This window comes from Oncorhynchus keta, chromosome 12, assembly GCF_023373465.1.
Source record: "Oncorhynchus keta strain PuntledgeMale-10-30-2019 chromosome 12, Oket_V2, whole genome shotgun sequence".
In the NCBI taxonomy this organism is placed as follows: Eukaryota; Metazoa; Chordata; class Actinopteri; order Salmoniformes; family Salmonidae; genus Oncorhynchus; species Oncorhynchus keta.
In genome coordinates, this window is record NC_068432.1 from 22,565,552 (window position 1) to 22,581,626 (window position 16,075).

Here is a 16,075-nt window from a genome sequence, read left to right on the forward strand (position 1 = left end):
TCACAGCTAGTTTATCGCCAGCGGAACAGCAACACAGGATCAACACAAGGAGCAGTCTGTATTGCGGTACTTTTGGTCATTTTGTGTCCTCTTGCCCAGTAAAAGACCAGGCTCACCGGTAGGAGCGAGTACTCTGGTGGGTCTCATGGAGAACTTTTCTGCTTCCCTTACTCGCACCCCTTTCATGTCATTCTGTTGTGGGGAAGCCAGTCCAAATCTTTTCGGGTCCTCATTGACTCTGGGGCCGATGAGAGTGTTTTGGTTGCCACACTGGAAAAATGTGAGTTCCATCGCTCCACCATTCCCTTTCTGGGCAACATCATCTCTGCTGGGAGAGTCCAGATGGATCCCGAGAAGGTGAGAGCGATGGTGGATTGGCCTCAGCCTATGTCCAGGGTGCAGCTGCAAAGCTTCCTGGGGTTCGTCAACTTTTATCGCCGCTTTATCCGGGGTTACAGCACCCTGGCCTCCTCCCTGTCTGCACTCACCTCTACCAAGGTTCCATTCATGTGGTCCTCTGCATGCTGACAAGGCGTTCCAGGATCTTAAACACCGCTTCACCACTGCTCCTCTCCTGGTTCATCCTGACCCTTCTAGTCGGTTCGTGGTAGAGTCAGTTTGTGATGGATGTTCCACCCCTTCTAGCCAGTGCCTCCATTCCTCCAACGCCATCTTCACCGCGAGAAGCTCCTGATTCCAGTGAAGGAAGAAGGCATAGGGATGCAGCTTAAGGGGCAGAACGTTGGGACAGGACAGCCCCCACTTCGACATCCAAAGCATCAGCATCAGATGATCATCAGCATCAGATGTCGGAGTGGGGGCTGTCCTGTCCCAACATTTTGCCCTGGCCCTTAATAAGGTGCATCCCTGCGCCTTCTTCTCCCACCATCTCAATGACACAGAGAGGAACTACGATGTGGGGAATCAGGAGCTTCTCGCGGTGAAGATGGCGTTGGAGGAATGGAGGCACTGGCTAGAAGGGGCGGAACATCCATTCATTGTGTGGACCGACCACAAACACCTGGAGTATCTCTGCACAGTCAAACGCCTCAACTCCAGGCAAGCGAGATGGGCCCTGCTGTTTACCCGGTTAAACTTTTCCATCTCCTACCGGCCGGGGTACAAGAATGTCAAGCCGGATGCCCTGTCTCGCCGCTATAACCCCACGGTTACCACCCCGGAGCCCGAGACAATCCTTCCCACCTCGTGCCTGGCGACGTCACTCAGCTTGGGTATAGGGAAACAGGTCCGGGAGGCGCAGCAGTCCCAGCTGAACCCTGGGAGTGGCTCAGATAACTGGATGTTTGTGCCTGACGCTGTCCGCTCCGTAGTCCTGGAGTGGGCCCATTCCTCCAGGCTTGCCTGTCACCCGGGCTCTCCTCTGACACTGGCCTTCGTGCGACAATGCTTTTGGTGGCCTGCTATGGTTCCGGATGTTGCCATGTTTCTCGCTGCCTGCACGGTCTGAGCACAGAACAAGACTCCTCTGCAAACTCTGGCTGGTCTTCTCCAACCACTGCCTGTCTCTCACTGTCCCTGGTCCCATATATCCCTGGATTTTGTTACATGTCTCCCCCGTCTGAGGGCAACACTGCCATCCTGACTGCGGTCGCCCGGTTTTCCAAAGCCACCCAATTCATTCTTCTCCCGAAACTACCGTCGGACAAGGAGACAGCCCAGGTTATGGTGCAGCACATCTTCCGGATCCATGGACTCCCGGTGGACATGGTCTCCAAACGGGGACCAAAGTTCTCGTCACGGTTCTGAAAGGCATTTTGCACACTCATTGGGTCGTTGGCCAGCCTGTCCTCCGGATTCCACCCCCAGTCCACCAGCCAGTCGGGGCGAGCCAACCAGGACTTCGAGATGACTCTTCCCTGTCTAGTCTTCACCTTCCCCTGACCCTGCCTACCGACATGTACCTTTGCCCCACCTCTGGATTATTAACCTCTGCCCACCCTGACCCTGCCTGCCATCCGGTACCATTGACCCACCTCTGGTTTACTGACCCCTGCCTGCCTTGACCTGTCTATTGCCTGCCCCTGTTGGATTATTAAACCATTATTTATTTGACGTTGTCTGCATGTGGGTCTTAACTTCATACCCGATAGTCACCTTATACAAGTAATTGGGAGTATGGCTCGATGGTACACTGTCCATCTCTCCTCTCAGCACATATCAAAGCTGCAGGCTAAGGCTATATCTAGAATTGGTTTCCTCTATCGTAATCGCTCGTCTTTTACCCCAGCAGCCAAACTAACCCTGATTCAGATGACCATCCTACTGATGCTAGATTAGGGAGACGTAATTTATAGATTGTCAGGTAAGGGTGCCCTCGAGCAGCTCAATGTTCTTTACATTCGGCCATCAGATATGCGCTCTATACTCCTCTGTAAACTGGTCCTCTCTGTTTTCCCCTCGCAAGACCCACTGGTTAATGCTGATTTATAAAACCCTCTTAGGCCTCACTCCCCCCTATCTAAGATACCTACTGCAGCCCTCATCCTCCACACACACAACACCCATTCTGCCAGTCATATTCTGTTAAAGTTCCCCAAATGCCCACACATCCCTGGGTAGCTCCTTTTTTCAGTTCGCTGCAGCTAGTGACTGGAAGGAGCTGCAACAAACTCAAACTAGACAGTTATCTCAATCTCTTCATTCAAAGACTCAATCATGGACACTCTCTTACTGACAGTTGTGGCTGCTTTGTGTAAGGTATTATTGTCTCTACCTTCTTGCCCTTTGTGCTGTTGTCTGTGCCCAATAATGTTTGTACCATGTTTTGTCCTGCTACCATGCTGTGCTGCTGCCATGTTGTGTTTTTACCACGTTGTTGTCATGTTGTGTTGCTACCATACTGTGTTATCTGTTGCTGCCAATGTTGTTGTCTTAGGTCTCTCTTTGTGTAGTGATGTGTGTTTTGTCCTATATTTTAAATATACAGTTGAAGTTGGGAGTTTACATATACCTTAGGCAAATACATTTAAACTCAGTTTAAATTAATCCTCGTAAAAATTCCCTCTCTTAGGTCAATTAGGATCACCACTTTATTTTAAGAATGTGAAATGTAAGAATAATAGTAGAGAGAATCATTTATAATAATCATTCAGCTTTTATTTCTTTCATCACATTCCCAGTGGGTCAGAAGTTTACATACACTCAATTTGTATTTGGTAGCATTGACATTAAATTGTTTAACTTGGGTCAAACATTGCGGGTAGCCTTCCACAAGCTTCCCACAATAAATTGGGTGAATTTTGGCCCATTCCTCCTGACAGAGCTGGTGTAACTGAGTCAGGTTTGTAGGCCTTCTTGCTCGCACACGCTTTCAGTTCTGCCCACAATTTTTCTATAGGATTGAGGTCAGGGCTTTGTGATGGCCACTCCAATACCTTGACTTTGTTGTCCTTAAGCCATTTTGCCACAACTTTGGAAGTATGCTTGAGGTCATTGTCCATTTGAAAGACCCATTTGCGACCAAGCTTTAACTTCCTGACTGATGTCTTGAGATGTTGCTTCAATATATCCACGTAATTTTCCTTCCTCATGAAGCCATCTATTTTGTGAAGTGCAGTAGTCCCTCCTGCAGCAAAGCACCCCCACAATATGATGCTGCCACCCCCGTGCTTCACGGTTGGGATGGTGTTCTTCGGCTTGCAAACCTCCCTCCTTTTCCTCAAAACACAACGATGGTCATTATGGCCAAACAGTTTTATTTTTGTTTCATCAGACCAGAGGACATTTCTCCAAAAAGTATGATCTTTGTCCCCATGTGCAGATGCAAACCGTAGTCTGGCTTTTTTATGGTGGTTTTGGAGCAGTGGCTTCTTCCTTGCTGAGTGGCCTTTCAGGTTATGGACTCGTAGGACTCGTTTTACTGTGGATATAGATACTTTTGTACCTGTTTCCTCCAGCATCTTCACAAGTTCCTTTGCTGTTATTCACTTTTCACACCAAAGTACATTAATCTCTGGGAGACAGAATGCGTCTCCATGCTGAGCGGTAACGGCTGCGTGGTTCCATGGTGTTTATACTTGAATGCTTTTGTTTTTACAGATAAACATGGTACCTTCAGGCGTTTGGAATTGCTCCCAAGGATGAACCAGACTTGTGGACGTCTACAATTTTTTTACTGAGGTCTTGGCAGATTTCTTTTGATTTTCCCATGATGTCAAGCAAAGAGGCACTGAGTTTAAAGGTAGAACTTGAAATACATCCACAGGGACACCTCCAATTGATTTAAATTATGTCAATTAGCCTATCAGAAGCTTCTAAAGCCATGACATCATTTTCTGGAATGTTCCAAGATGTTTAAAGGCACAGTCAACTTAGTGTATGTAAACTTCTGACCCACTGGAATTGTGATACGGTTAATTATAAGTGAAATAATCTGTCTGTAAACAATTGTTGTAAAAATTACTTGTGTCATGCACAAATGTATTTTAACGGTAGAAGAGTAGCATGGCAGCTTCAGAGATCTCCTTAGATCAGTGGTCGCCAACCGGTCGATCTTCAAGACATTTCTAGTCGATCACCAAATTTTTCTGTGAAAAAGCCAACGAACGATAAAGGCTTGCACTCCTTTTTAAATCGTGTTGAACTGTTGCCGGCAGGTGCACTTGATTCAAAAGTCCTGCGCACCGGGAAAGCAAAGTCTTCCCATGACACAAACTCCGCCTACTCGGCGGACCGGAAAATCTGTGACTAATTCGAGTGCACCTATTGCGCTGCCCAATCAGGATACCTCAAATCGCCGTCGCTATAGAGCTTCCATGACCCTGGCCACAGCCAAGTTTAATAGGCTACTAGCCTACGTAAGATAAAATAACTTGTAAAACCATGACAACAGAAAGATTGTCAATGAATACAGCAAAGAGCTGCTGTTTTTATGAGTGAGTTCATGTTTAAGTTTTTATTCAACGGTATTACAAAACGTGCTTCTCCGTACTTCCGCTCGGGCTGCAGCTGCAATGAATGAGTAGCAAAGTATCAATAGCGCTGTGTTTTATTATTATTAGCAGCCTTTCGTGTCAATTTTAATTTGAAGGAATATTTAACTCCTCAAATTCATGCTGACAGTTTGCACTTTAATTTCAAATCCGAAGTGCTGGAGTACAGAGGCAAAACAGCAAAAAATGTGCCACTGTCCAAATACTTTTGTAGCTCACTGTAGTTGGTGTAAGTGAAAGCTTGAGTTCATGTACAATTTTGTTTTTCAGACCTGACACTGAATCCTTAATCCCTTAATCACCATGGTTTCTGGGCAACACAAAAAGCTGGCTGAAATTCCAGACTATGTCAAAGTAATACAGTCTCATACTTAAAACTAGGGTTGCAAAATTCCGGGAACATTCAATAAATTCCCTGGTTTTCCCAAAATCCCGGTTGGAGAATTGCCAACTGGTTATGCAAAAGATATTTCACAGAGGTTTAGATGGTACAATGATTCACTGCACTACACTGGCTTGTTTTGTCACAAACTGAAAATAGGCAAACTAATAGAATTTTTGCAACCAGGAAATGGCGGAGCGATTTCTGCATAGTTGTTAATGGGATTTATCTGTTAATTGAATGATTAGAATATTCCACCCTGAAACCATAAAATTGTATGGAATTGATTAGAATGTATACAATTATAATCAATAAATGTGTAGTTCTAGTCAGAATTAGGGTCTTTATGGTATTTTAAACACAGACTGTCTGATCAAAATTTGGCGCCGACCTGACTAGACATTTGGGAGAGAACAGGGAGTACGTCTCAAGGTCAAGGTCTCCCTGATCTCTGTAGGCTGGGTAGTGAGACAGTATGTGCATAGGATATCTTCTGTTTGTGTGTATGTATGTGCGTAGGATATCTACTGTTTGTGTGGAGTGTGGTATGTGCACAGCTACAAAATAGATGTCTTTGTATTCTTGACTTTAGAATGTTCTCTGAATAAACTTTACTAACCTTTTGCATAAGCTGAGTCTTTGACTAATTATTATTATACCCATGGTCTTAAAAACCTCAGGGATTGGTCAGTGCTATTGATTGTCAGTTATTATCATTGGGATAGAAAATTCACGTGACAATAGTGCATCTTTAAAAACCGTTCACTGAATACTTATTTTTTGTTAATATTCTTGCTCTCCCATTTCAGAAATATCCATACCCAAAGGTTCTGGAGTACTGCTTAGTTCTTCTGTATTTCCAATTCTGCTACAGTTCCTGATTTCCTCCAGCAAGAAGCAGTGGCTTTCTTCCGCAGTTATGGAACTACAGCCTCTCTCCGCAAAGCCTCGCAGCAATTCCAATCTTAATGGTTTAGATGTAGATGTTTATTTTATTCAGTCTATGACTTTGTTAATGTAAAAATGCATTCGGAAAGTATTCAGACCCCTTGACTTTTCCCACATTTTGTTAGGTTACAGACTGGTAAAATTACAACACTATGTTAATAACATTATTGGTTATGGTAAAATGCAAAAGATTTGACATTCCAAATTTGGGCCCTGTTATAAAGTTTTCCTGCAGGTTATACACATATTAAGTGCGTTTGGGAATATCATTGTGTGAATGTGATATGAGAGTTGTGTGAGTGTGGAAATAAGTCTTAATCTGTGGTTTGGATAATAAGGTATTGAATAGTGTGTATAATAATCTGATTTAGATATGGATAATAATTTTTGATATATAACGTTATCTTGGGATTCAGTCCACTACTGCCTATCATAGTAAATATAATTTCGTATTATCAAGTGTGGGATGTTATTTTAGACAGTAGCGGCACGTCTGTGGTTTCTGGGAGGTTAGAGGACCATTGAGAACACGGGAGGAGCATCATTCCCATGACCCACCAGGCAGTGTCCCGGAAACCAAAGTTTTTGGGGTTCTGTTGGGAGTTGGGTGATGGAGTCGTTGGAAATGCAAATGGGTGGTTAATGAATGAGTACCTAAGATTTTAACGCTATATATGGATTCTGTGAATATATGACAAATTGCATGTGTGTACAAAAGTAGACGTATATGAAGGGTGAAAAAAATATATGTTTTCTAAGGTTTAAGCATTATGACTGTCTACAAAGTCTGGGCAATAGTCGCAAAAAAACTGATTGGCGTATGTCCACTTTTGGTTAATTTACCCTAACCGATGGATTTTCTCAGTCGAGTTAATCATTTTTTGTGTTGCCCAATGGTTTGCTGGTAGAAACTACTGAAAATAGGGTCGTAATTTCATTCATTAAATTGAATATTAATACGAATTGACTATATGCTTGTCAACAACAGCAAGTGTTTGTTTTATTACCTGTAGTCTAATTAGAATGGACTGTTACCTATATCTAAAGGATTCTAATATTAGCGGATATGCAATTGCGATAGAGCTGTGACCATTATCTTAATTGATAACTTAAAATAGGCATTAATTATTCCACGATAAAACAAGGCTTCAACAGCAATGAATTGAAGTTGTGGGCAGGAAGAGGCTCATCTATTGTGAAATGTATATTTTTCTTTATGGGTTGACTGATGTATTTTATAAATTCGGGCAAATGACATGTTAATTTTTAAGTCATGGACATTTCAAGAGTGTGAAGGAGAAGAGAAAGTTGTCAAGTTTTGTTTTTTAACCTTACGATAGAGGTAAACACAGAACTTTGTTTGAGAATGGGTTATATTTCTTTCTACTGGTAAGAGTAGAGTTTCCATGTTTTAGTCTGTGGGTGTCAGCAACTGGTGCTCGCTGAACTTGAGCGGCCTGTAAGAAATGAAGTGGGTTAGTTTGGTGTAGAGATATGACTAAATTGAATGGGAGATGTTCTTTGTCTTTCTAATTATTATTACTCAATTCTATAGTTTAGGTAACACCAGTGAATTTGAGCAGGAAGGTAATGTCATTTCAAACGATAATCTGTTTCCGTTACGTGGAACAGTGTCAAGTCATTAAGTGGATTGCAGTTAGTTTTTACTATTACGCTGATGAGACAGCACCAACTTTTTGAATGTTCTAGATTTGTTAAACAACAGGTTTATATTTTTACTAAATCAATGCAAAAGGTTAAAGTTATAACATTACTGGAAAGGGAGACCAGTCATGTAAGGAAGTTAATTGTTAGACTCAGTGGTGAGATACATGTTGCCGTGTATAAGGGCAGCGCATGTTAAATTAAGGGCACATAAATGTTGGGGTAGATTAAAACAAACAATGTATGATTGGAGGGAGTACAGTGGAATTATCTTCATCATGTTTTGTTTGTAATTAAAACAGTTGGGTTGCTGATTAAGAGGTAGTATAGTGAATATTAACGATATATACACTTTCTCTTCCAGGAGAATGGGGGTAGTCACTTTCTCTCACTTTGAAATGTTTCCCGAAACTATTGTTTTGGGAGAGCGTTAGATAATTTTCTTGGGAGAGCGGTTAGTGAAATTAGCAGTTTTGTAAGTATAAAGGTATCTGGATTTGGCCGTCAAGGGTGCTACCAAATAAAATAAGGCTTGGCCATTTTTTTTTTTGCCATATAGTTTACAGGCACCCACACAACACACTTGTTATGAATATTTGTTGGTGTTTGTAATACTATGTCTGATTTATTGTGAGTGATCTATTTCATTTGGTTTTAGTGGGTGTTTCATGGGTTAGAGAAGAGGTATCTTAAAGGGGCACACACATGGAATTTTCTTCAGTTTTTATTTTCTGAGTTTTCATTAAACACATTAATTATTTTGATAAGAAATGTACTGAAGAAACTTACTGTAAACCTGGGATACGAAATGTATGAATGTTTCTCTAATTAGTCTAATAGAGAAAGAAACACTTATTTGAAGGGTTTGAATGACCTCTGTCCTGGCTTTCTAGTGTGGTTTGATCACCCTCACTGGGAAGCCGAGAGACATTGGGTGATTTAAAGTATATGTAATACTGATATTTATGAAGTGTATAGTTCATAGCCATATTTGTGATTCGGTCCACGGGGGAAAGAGAGGGCTATCCTGGATTTGTCCAACAAGATTAGTTTCTACAGATGGTACTATAGGAATGGAAATAATTGTTTCCACCATGCTGATCCATTGGAGTGTGCTAGATAACTAAAGCTTATTTTTATTAAACTCCATCGTTGCATGCACTGCATTATGGATTAAATATTTGCTTTTCACCGTCTATGAAGATATAGCCTTGAATTATATAAACTGTATGTATCTTTTGTTTTTCTTCATGGGTTCTTGTGTATCATGACCTCACCAAACAAATCTGCAGAACGCTCAGAATATGTTGGAGGTGAAGTTGGGAGACCATGCTCAGTTTCTTCAGAGGAAGCTGAGCCCGTGCTATAGCAGCCGGTCACATGCAGAGACCCATGCAATTCATTATTGCTTTAATGTTTCTTGTTCTATGAAGAATTTATGCACTAGGTTAAGTTTATACGCTCAGTGACCCAACGGATGGTAATATACTAGTGCAAGGGAGACAAAAAACCTATCCTATATGTTTGCGTCAGTTCTTTGATGTTTTATTTTTATTAATGTCTTTTTTAAAGTTGTAATCTTTAAAGTTGAGACTGAGTCTCAAAATGGGGGAATGTGGTAGAATTACATGTTAGTCACAATACTTTCATATTAGAATGTATTCCTGTATTAGTACATTCACACCGTTTTTCTGAGAGGCAACAGAATAGGGTTCTTAGAACGCTCATGTGTCTGTGTAAACTGAGAGAAGCCTCTGAGGCTTAATGCTGACAGTTGATTTACGGTGGTTTGGTGATAAGACAATATTCCATGGAATGAGTTGGTGTTTGTGTACTATGAGGTACCAGGGAGGAGATGGCTCGGGTAAGGATAATGAGAGGACCCTCATCTTGGGGGCCAAGCCCTGGTTTCCTTACAATGAGAACAGTCAACACAGGAGATACTGTGAATTATTCATTTATTTCATACAAATCCTAATCTTTTGACCCATTCCACACATCTGTTTGTCATGAACATCCAGGATGGACTTAGCTATAAAATGCTGTGGCTTCGTTCTACTCAGCTTCTCAAGTCTCTCCTTTGATTAGAATAATTACCACGAAAAGCCTTATTCTAAAATTGATTTAAAAATAATTGTCCTATCTACACACAATACCCCATAATGACAAAGCAACAATAGGGTTACACTTTCACTAATTTATTCAAAATAAAATCATTGATTGTCAAATCTACGTAAGTATTCAGACCCGATTACAGCCTTGAGTCTTCTTGGGTATGATGCTACAGTATAAGCTTGGTACACCTGCATTTCAAATCAAATCAAATGCATTTGTCACATACACATGGTTAGCACATGTTAATGTGAGTGTAGCGAAATGCTTGTGCTTCTAGTTCCGACACTGCAGTAATAACGAGTAATCTAACCTAACAATCCCAAAACTACTACCTTATACACCCAAGTGTAAAGGGATAAAGAATATGTACATAAAGATATATGAATGAGTGATGGTACAGAACAGCATAGGCAAGATGCAGTAGATATACATATGAGATGAGTAATGTATGTAAACAAAAGTGGCATAGTTTAAAGTGGCTAGTGATACATGTATTAGATAAAGATGCAGTAGATGATAGAGTACAGTATATACATATGAGATGAGTAATGTAGGGTATGTAAACATTATATTAAGTAGCATTGTTTAAAGTGGCCAGTGATATATTTTACATCAATTTCCATCAATTCCCATTATTAAAGTGGCTGGAGTCAGTGTGTTGGCAGCTGCCACTCAATGTTAGTGGTGGCTGTTTAACAGTCTGATGGCCTTGAGATAGAAGCTGTTTTTCAGTCTCTCGGTCCCTGCTTTAAAGCGCCTGTACTGACCTCGCCTTCTGGATGATTTGGGGAGTGTCTCCCATTCTTGTCTGCAGATCCTCTCAAACTCTGTCAGGTTGGATGGGCAGGGTTGCTGCTCAGCTATTTTTAGGTCTCTCCAAAGATGTTAAATCAGGTTCAAGTCCAGGCTCAAGGAGTTCAGACTTTTCCCGAAGCCACTCCTGCATTGTCTTGGCTGTGTGCTTAGGGTCATTGTCCTGTTGGAAGGTGAACCTTTGCCTTAGTCTGTGGTCCTGAGCAGGTTTTCGCTGTACTTTGCTCTGTTCATCTTTGCCTCGATCCTGACTAGTGACCAAGGCCCTTCTCCCAATTGCTCAGTTTGGCTGGGTGGCCAGCTCTAGGAAGTCTTGGTGGTTCCAAACTTCTTCTATTTAAGATTGATGGAGGCCACTGTGGTCTTGGGACCATCTATGGTGCAGAAATGTTTTGGTAACCTTCCCCAGATCTGTGGTTGGACAATTCCATCAAGCTCATGGTTTGGTTTTTGCTCTGACATGCACTGTCAACTATGGGACCTTATATAGACAGGTGTGTGCCTTTCCATATCATGTCCAATCAATTGAATTTACCACAGGTGAAATCCAATCAAGTTGTAGAAACATCAAGGATGATCAATGGAAACAGGGTGAAACAGAGCTCAATTGCAAGTCTCACAGCAAAGGGTCTGAATACTTATTTTTTTCTAAATTGGCTAACTTTTCTAAAATTCTGTTTTCACTTTGACATTATTGGTTAGTGTGTGTTGATTGCAGATTTAAAAAAATATATATTTTAGGATAAGGGTTGTAACTTAACAAAAAGTTGAAAAAGTGAAGGGGTCTGAATACTTTCCGAAGGCACTGTATATCAGTAAACCTTTTCACTAAAATACATCTGACTTACATGAGATTTGGGTATATGAACACCAGCCTAAAAATATTAAATAAATTGATGTACTGATTCATCAGGTGTAGCATTATAGTCTGGAATGAAATGATTGAAGTAATGCGGTTTGATACTTATTGCACTTATGTGCAATAGACTAGAACCCTATATTTACAAAACAGCGGCACCCAATTGTGTACATTACCTCACTCCGAGTATCCCTCATGTTTAGGAGGAATACCTGGAAAAGCCTTAATTATGCAGAGGATCCAACTACCTCAGGGTGGAAATGAACCTGTCCAAGACAACTTAGAACCTTTACCCTTTTTAAATCAGATGCAGGTCTTGCGCTGTCAGTTGACAGCTCAAGCTTGGTCTGGGAAAGATAAATTTATGCTAGCCTAGGCACAATAATGAAGAGGATACAATATGGATGAAAAGTAAAGTAGCTATGTTACGTGACAGAATGCAGCCCAACTACGTAACCCAATTCAACCTTAAAACAGCGACACAATTGGTTCAGTAAGGCATATAGGAATATAGGAAATACATTTTTGGGCATGCATTAAAACAAGACATGACAAAATACTAAAAATGTCACATTGAAAATAGAAAATGTTTTAATATACAACTGTTTCAAACAATGTATGTTGTAAAAACAATAGCAACCAAAAACATCTGTTTAAACTGAGCGGTGAACAAATTAAAAGCAAATGTTACACAGAACTGCAGGGTGTCCCTGTAAACAAGTTCATACTCAGACCAACCTGGTACCCACCTAAAAATCTCCTTCCTGAAAGGAAAAACGCTAAAACAGGTTGGCTGCAGTGAAATTTTACATTATAGTTTACATACCTGTCCAGCATAATAGTTTTTTTTTTTTTTTTAAGTGTACAATCCCTACAAGCATGTATCCAACACAGAAATTATTTGGGAACGATACCTACTGATGCTTGAGTTACAGTTGGGTCTAAATAAAGTTTATGAAAAGCAGGAGTGCAGGGAATTGCTGTTGAGCACTTAAATGCTACACTTATCATTTGTAGTACAATACACGAGCTGGTCCCATGCTTCTAAAAGAATGGTAGTTACTGCAATGCTGTAACACACAGATAAAAGGTTTTCGAATACTGGACCTGTGAGATGGGTGCTAGAAAGGCTCAATGGTGGTACAATAGGGAATTTGAATGGTGGCAATACGCAGTAAAAATCAACTATGACAGAACAAAATGGTTTCAAGAGGAGAGTCTGTGGTAACCAATGCCCTTTTTGCAGCTGGTGAAGTTCAATACAGAAATGAATCTCATGTTTTCTTCTGGGAGTGAGAGGAGAAGAGAAACATCTACCGGATGGGATAAAACAAGTGAGTCTTCCACTTGATGGCCTCGTGGTCAGTCAGTGCTTGTTGTTAGTTTCCTCTTGGGAAGAGCTTGAGATGCCATTCTGATTTTGAGTGGACCCAGAGCCCAATCCATACAATCGCCCACAATACTTTGCATCATCAATGTTGTCTTCAAAGAAAAGCTGCAAAAGACAAATGACTTCAGAGGTTTCAAGTAACAGAAACATTGTCAGACTCAGGTTCTCTCAAGATGCACATCCCCATCATCAAGGCTAGTCTCTACATCTTGAACTGGGACCGTCAACCTTAAAAAGGTTATTTTCCTTCCTGAACACTGATTTGAAAGGACATGACAGGTGTAAGCACAATGCTGAAAATGTCATGGAAGATAGGAGACATCAGGAATAGAATAGTAGGTACCTCTTTCATCCTAAAGAAAGCCATCCCTGTGAGCAGTGAATCAGAACCGGCCTGGTGCTGTCTCCCAATCCTTTTCAGTTCTAGCTGGTCAGCCACCTCCTGGAGTCCTCCCTGAACAAACACACAGGTAACAGTCAGCCAACTGCAGCCATATGCTCTACCTCAGCCTTTGGGGAAGTCAAAGGACATTTCATGTCAGTCACATTTCTTTACCAATAGACCACCATTGCTTGTGTAGCTGGGGCAGTTCAATGAGCCACGCTTGTGTGATGAGTAACCTTGTCTGAGACCTGAAGACTTGCATTAGCTAATCAAGCTAAGCATGCCAAAAAAGTTGAGGCATGCATGAGACTCAGATTCAAACTGTCAGACATGCTTTACAGCCAACAGTGCTTTCATTGGCTTTGCTAATACCATAACATAAATGAATAAGCAGGTTACCAGGAATGTGTCTTTACCTTTAAGTTCTTACAGCTTTTCATCAGATATTTCACATCATAGATTGCAGGGAAGAAGAGATTGAGGATCTGGAAGAACTCATGTTCCTCCTCAGGTAGGCGAGTGTCCGTTAAGAGCTTCACCAGGTAGCCAAAATCATACCCGCTGCAAATGAGAACAGCAGGTAGATCATTATAATATTTCTCAAATGACAATTGAGGCACTGTTGTGAGTTAATGACTTGGGCCCAGAGCTGAACCTGGTCACCAGGAAAAACTAGGGCCTAGGCCCACTGATATTTCTCCACACATCCCTACCTGTGAAAGGAGAGCCACTTGACATTTTCACACAGCACTAAACCAGATGTCATCAAGAGCTCAGCAAAGTAAAGTGTGTCGATCCCCTCTTCCTCGTGCTTTTTGAATTGGAGGCCGGAGTTCTGGAGTAGGTCTATTGAGTCCTGGGAGTACATATCCTCTCTGTTTACAAAAGAACATCAGTCTTTTTTTCCAGAAAGGAACAAAACAAACTATTACTCAAGTACTCTAATGAGGCAACAAATCCTACCCAAATAAGCATAAGTATGCTAGTTTTAATTTCATCACTGGCTATGCTGTATTGTAAAAAGGATGTAAGGAATAACACCCACGTTAAATTAAATTTGAAATTGAACTGCCATGTTGTTGTTCCAGGAGGATAGTCTCCGTCCTCGTTCATAAACGACAGTCCCAATTGGATGATTTTCAGAAGGTCCACGTTGCACCTCAAGAGCTGGTACTGGTAATCTACTGTGCTGCGAAACTCGCCAATTGGTCGAACTACTACTCCGGGGAATTCTGTGTCCTGGTGGAACAAGGAGGACATCATTAAATTAATTAAATAACATGTTTTAATGCAATATCAAAACCTTCCCAGACCTACTAAGCATAAATTAAAAATAGGGTATTGGCATATTTGACACGATAGATTACCATGGCAATGGAGTTGTAGCTTTGAATTATCTGTCGGATTTTCCTCATTTCCTCCTCCACATTGCTTGCCCAGACCTCACAGATAATCTGACTGGTATCTGCAAGTGCGGCTGGCATTTTTGCAGGTTTAGGAAAGGACTGAAAACACCGATAATTCTGCAGCACCTTCAGGGAGCAGTGTGGCGAAGAAAACTTTCTGGGAACAAGAGGTTTAAATTCATATAGGCCATTCAGCTAATCAACCATTACATTTTAAATGCAAAATGATAGCTAGTTAAAAACTGTGTGCAGTAGCTGGATTCAACATCAAACACATGTAGCTAACTACATGGCTGGGCGCTTAAATCAAAACCTGACTGGCCTGGATATAATCACTACGGTATGAGGGATGCTAACTAACGTTAGCTGGTAGTTCAATAGCAAGCGAGCTTGGCTGGATAAACGACTCCACTTTGTTTTTCTGCAAATTATGAACGTCTCTTGTACAAACACTTGGTTAACTAGCTAGCAACAATGGAATGACGAACAAGCTATGTAGCTAACACAATGATAATAGCTAACTCAATTATAGGGGGAAACATAGTATGTTCACGGTAGATAACATTAACCTCCAGTGTGGCTAGCGAACACAAATGTTAACTACCTCTTCCGTAACACATTGTTTTTATTTTTGGTATTTAACCCCCCCCCCGATTTGGTGATATCCAAATTACGAACTTGTCACATCACTGCAATCTTCCATAACATTCAACGGTCGCTAGCCGAATCAGTTTAGACTAGTTAGCGAAATGGCTAACTAACGTTCTCAGTTTGCTAGCGTTGGTTCGTTTGATTAGTATGAAGATGACAAGCTAACGTTAGCTGGAAAACGGCATGACAGCTAGCCAACTCACTTAGGTAATTTGCTGGACTCGCATATTATGGTATTGGCTAGCTACTATGAACCGTATAAACCACAAATAACAATGTTTACCTGATCCGTCGTATGATCTTGTACTTCTGCTGGGGCTACTGCTAGTACTTGATAGCTAACGTTACTGGTTAACGTTGGCTTACTTGCTGCTATCGGAAGTCAGATAAACATTTACGCAGGCGCAGTGAAGGGGGAAAAAAAAAAAAGCGCACCTTCACTCTCTCTTGAAGCTCTGACCCAAATAGTCTGATTGTAGTTGCTGAAGAGCACGGAGCATATACAGCCG

General features: G+C 41.3%; 1 protein-coding gene across 1 annotated transcript; it reads right to left on the reverse strand.

Moving 5' to 3' along the window:
* Positions 1–12,302: 12,302 nt before the first annotated feature.
* LOC118391139 (CCR4-NOT transcription complex subunit 8) lies at positions 12,303–16,013 on the reverse strand. The gene is made up of 7 exons (XM_035782194.2): positions 15,850–16,013; positions 14,877–15,072; positions 14,555–14,748; positions 14,223–14,384; positions 13,926–14,070; positions 13,468–13,578; positions 12,303–13,229 (listed from the first exon to the last, which is right to left on the reverse strand). The coding sequence occupies exons 2-7, from the start codon at positions 14,991–14,993 to the stop codon at positions 13,101–13,103; spliced, it is 858 nt and encodes a 285-aa protein (XP_035638087.1). The 5' UTR covers positions 14,994–15,072; positions 15,850–16,013; the 3' UTR covers positions 12,303–13,100.
* Positions 16,014–16,075: the final 62 nt, after the last annotated feature.

Excerpts from the sequence above, each read along its gene's own strand:
- LOC118391139 (XM_035782194.2), bottom strand. The coding sequence starts at position 14,993 with ATGCCAGCCGCACTTGCAGATACCAGTCAGATTATCTGTGAGGTCTGG. Across the intron at positions 14,385-14,554 it reads AATTTCAAATTTAATTTAAC|AGAGGATATGTACTCCCAGG; the intron begins GTGGGTGTTATT and ends TTTTGTAAACAG. Across the intron at positions 14,071-14,222 it reads AAGTGGCTCTCCTTTCACAG|CGGGTATGATTTTGGCTACC; the intron begins GTAGGGATGTGT and ends TCTCATTTGCAG.